Source organism: Sitophilus oryzae, unplaced genomic scaffold, assembly GCF_002938485.1.
Source record: "Sitophilus oryzae breed Bouriz unplaced genomic scaffold, Soryzae_2.0 scaffold_1913_pilon_pilon, whole genome shotgun sequence".
Classification (NCBI taxonomy): Eukaryota; Metazoa; Arthropoda; class Insecta; order Coleoptera; family Curculionidae; genus Sitophilus; species Sitophilus oryzae.
This window is the reverse complement of record NW_022146628.1, coordinates 637,914-641,929: the sequence shown is the minus strand read 5'-3', so window position 1 is coordinate 641,929 and position 4,016 is coordinate 637,914. Positions and strand designations below refer to the sequence as shown.

Sequence of the window (4,016 nt, the reverse complement as noted above, 5' to 3'; positions counted from 1 at the left end):
AGGAAATGACTACAAATTTTGATTTTTAAATGGCACCATCGGTATTTTTTTTTACTTCATTCGATAGAAAATCACGCTCTGTGAATAGAATGATATATCATATAACTTTTGACATATTCGCTTAAAAAACATAGTGTTTTAAGTTTCAAACAAGAGTGTGGTAAAAACAATAATTTTTAATGAAGGAGCCTTGGAAAAATATCTTTGATCGTCTAATGTTTTTAGTGTCTTGTCTTGGCTGGTTAAAATAGGGGAGGAGGGGGCACAGAGGACCGCGGGGGCACATAAGTCCACTCGATTTATTTTGTTACAGGTGGCGCCATCTTTTAAATTTTGTTAAAAATAGCAAGCTAGAGGTGCACTTTTATTTTTCTGACAGTTACAGCAATGTTCGTGTAGTGTGCAAGTCGCAGCAAACAAAACATTGGCTTTTAAGGTAAGCCATGCTAAATTTTATAGTTTTGTCAAGTGTGATTATTGCGTTATTATGCGTGTATTGTTATTTCTTATTATAAGCCACTAAAACACAACTTTTTTACTTAAAAACAAGTTGGTTAACTCAGGTGTAAACAAACATTCAGTCGAGTGGCGGTAAATTTAAATTTATTTTCTGCAACTGGGGTACAAAGGACCGCTTATGGTCCCCTGTGCCCCAAAGCAATATGTTGTGGCTCAAATCTAAATTTAAGTGTTTTAGAATTAATTCAATTAGGTGATTTGTGTATATTATCATAAAAAATATTGTTTTTAGATGGTACGTAACTACGTAAAGAAAAAACCCGAGCCTTCGTGGTCAGAAGAAGGTATGACCAGGGCACTGGAAATGATCAACAGAAACGAAATTTCAGTTCGACAAGCAGCTCAACGTTTTAAGATACCTAAGACCTGTATTTTGCGCCGAAAAAATAATGAAATGATGCCAAAGACACCAAGAAATGATCATTTCAAGCAAGTGTTTACTGACCAACAAGAAACTGAACTAGTGGATCATATTCTAGACCTAGAAAAGCGATTTTATGGAATAACCCCTCTCCATGCTCGTCGATTCGCGTTTGAGCTGGCAGAAAATATGGGCTTGAAACATCCATTTAATAAGAATGCGAAATTAGCCGGTAGTGACTGGCTGGCGGGGTTTAAAAAACGAAATCCTCAACTTTCTATTAGAGCTCCCGAAGCCACAAGCATAGCACGAGCTGCAGGATTTAATAAACCCCAAGTTCAAAAGTTTTTTGACGTTGTACGATCAGTTTTAGAGAAGAGTAATATTCAACCAGATCAGATATATAACATTGATGAGACTGGGATTAATTCAGTGCCCGTACCCAGAAAAATTCTAGCTAAAAAAGGAAAAAAGCAGGTTGGGCGGATAGTGAGCACTGAACGTGGGTTTAATGTAACTGCAGTTTGTGGGATTTCAGCTACAGGATCTTACGTCCCTCCGTTTTTCCTTTTTCCCCGACAGCGAATGAACCCATTATTTATGAAAGGATGTTCGCCAGGTGCAAATGGCTATGCAAATGGTTCTGGATGGATGGATTCCGATCATTTCGTCAAGTATTTAGATCACTTTATTAACCATGTGAAACCCGGTCCCGATAAGAAAATATTATTAATCCTTGACAATCATAATAGTCATAGGACGCTTGCCGCAATACCTTTGAATAAAGCAAGAGAAAGTAATATTATAATGGTCTCTCTCCCTCCCCACACCAGTCATCGCCTGCAACCCCTTGACTGCACTGTGTCTGGGTCTTTAAAACATCAGTATGCAAAGAAGTGTGACTTATGGCACACTAATAACCCTGGATCTCGTGTATCATTATATGATATCGTAGAAATATTTTCAAAGGCTTTTCTTCATGCTGCCACCTTGGAAAAAGCCATAAAGGGTTTTCAAACGACAGGAATTTATCCATTCAATAATGGAATATTTCCTGACGAATGTTTTCTGCCCGCTGAAGTTACAGACGTCCCGGTACAGCAAGAAACCGAGAGGCCGATCGCTGCCGAAAATGTTTCAGATGAGCATGATCACCAACCTGAACCTCAAAACGTATTCAAAGAACCACAACCGAGCTGCAGTTACACTTCCTTCAAAAATGCTATCCTAAAAATTTCTCCAAAGCCAAAGTCAGATGCCCGTAAAAACAAAACTCAAAACCCACAGAAGGTAAGCAGAGCTCAGCATGCTGAAGAATTAACAAGTTCCCCATTCAAGGACCAGCTTATGGCCAAAGAAGCAGAAAAAAAACAAAATACCAAAAGTGTAAAAAGAAAACTTACTAAAAATGTAGAAGAAAAGTCCAATATTAAAAAAAAGAAAACCATGCAAAAAAAAGTGGTGGAGGTTTCAAGTAGCGATAGTGAAGAAGAAGACACTAACACTATATGCATTTATTGTCCCAGTAGGTATGGCGAATCACGGACAGGGGAGGGATGGATTCAATGTCAAAATTGCAAAGGTTGGGCACATGACGTTTGCGCAGGAGTGTCAGAGGACGATGCAGAATTTATTTGTTTGAAATGTTCTTAAATATATTATTAAGAATAATATTTTTTGTTAGCTGTTAAGCTGCTATAAACTATTTTTGCAACCTATCAGTCTTTTTGTGAAAATCCTATTCAAATATTGTTTATTCAATGCATGATCCCAACACACCCTACTAGGACCTCTGTGCCCCAGCACTAGGTCCTCTGTGCCCCCTAGCAATGGGGCACAGAGGACCAGCGCAGAATATTAAAAAAACTATTGTAAATAATAATTCATTTTGTTTAAAATATTTTTTTGGTCTTAAATGAATAAAGTAACCACTAAACTTGACACAAATAGGTTTGCCTATTCTTAATAAAAAAAATTTGTGGATTTGTACACTAAAATTCCTTAAGCGGTCCTCTGTGCCCCCTCCTCCCCTATATCCGAATTTGAAAAACGCATTTTTTACGAATAATTTGCTATCACACACTTAGTATTTCGTGTTAAATTGTCGTTACGAACCGCATGTTACAATTTCAAATAAACCATCTGCCAATATGTCATTCTATTCAGAGTATTCAGAGTGTTATTTTATTTTCTACAGGTTAGGGAAAAGTGGTTAGATTATTTCTTGACACAGACCACTAAATAGTCTAGAAATTAGATTTTTGATGTCCACATCGGCTTGTTCCAGTACGACCTTTTCAGATGTATTGTACTCCTCTTCTGATTCTTAGGTTACATTATCCAGTCTTATCCTTTTCAGAATATCTAGCAAGTTGGATACTGAACCCTCCATATAGCTCTTCAATGGCCTATTGTTTTTCATTTGTTCTTCAGATTGATAAAATCTGCACGTGCATGCTTCGTCCTTCAATTCCATCAGCTTTAGACGCTGACAATGCCCTATAATAGACCTACTACCGTTTTGGCTGTCTCTCTGTCTTTGCTTATCAGGTGTGCCGTGAATTTTTGCGAATGTCTACTATGAACTTTTTCGCCTATCTCTGCCCTGGTAAATTGCTCCACCATTCTATGTATTCTATGAGTCTATTGAATGGCATTGATGAGACTATTTGGGCAATTAATTTGTACTTAACTTAGTACTAAATTAAAAATTTAGTTCAAAATTAAGTACAAATTAATTAAAAATTCTCCAACTCCCAGTGGATGACATACCAAGAATTTACAACTTTGAGAAACACCTCACTGTAGTATTGAGTAATTAAAAGGATTGGGAAGGAAGAAACACTTACACAACATGTAAAAGACCATACCATAACGTGGTATACTAATGCTTCCAAAAATAAAGCAGGGACAGGGATAGGAGTATTTGGGCCGAAAACTAAATAATCCGAACCAATAGGCAGTATGGGCAGCTACCCCAGTATCCTTCATGCAGAAATTTACGCTATTGAAAGATGCGTACAATTTATCTTAGATAGGAACTATCAAAAACAGGAAATTGCCATCCTATCCGATAGTCAAGCAGCACTAAACGCGATCAACTCAGTAACCATCAATTCGAAGTTGGTCAAAGAAT

At 37.3% G+C, this 4,016-nt stretch overlaps 1 protein-coding gene across 1 annotated transcript; it reads left to right on the top strand.

The window, feature by feature from the left end:
- Positions 1–289: 289 nt before the first annotated feature.
- On the top strand, positions 290–2,834 carry LOC115883485. The gene is made up of 2 exons (XM_030901849.1): positions 290–436; positions 752–2,834. Exon 2 carries the CDS (start codon positions 752–754, stop codon positions 2,531–2,533), a length of 1,782 nt encoding a protein of 593 aa, XP_030757709.1. The 5' UTR covers positions 290–436; the 3' UTR covers positions 2,534–2,834.
- Positions 2,835–4,016: the final 1,182 nt, after the last annotated feature.

What these genes read in the sequence shown, in the direction of transcription:
- LOC115883485 (XM_030901849.1), top strand. Translation starts at nt 752, where the DNA reads ATGGTACGTAACTACGTAAAGAAAAAACCCGAGCCTTCGTGGTCAGAA.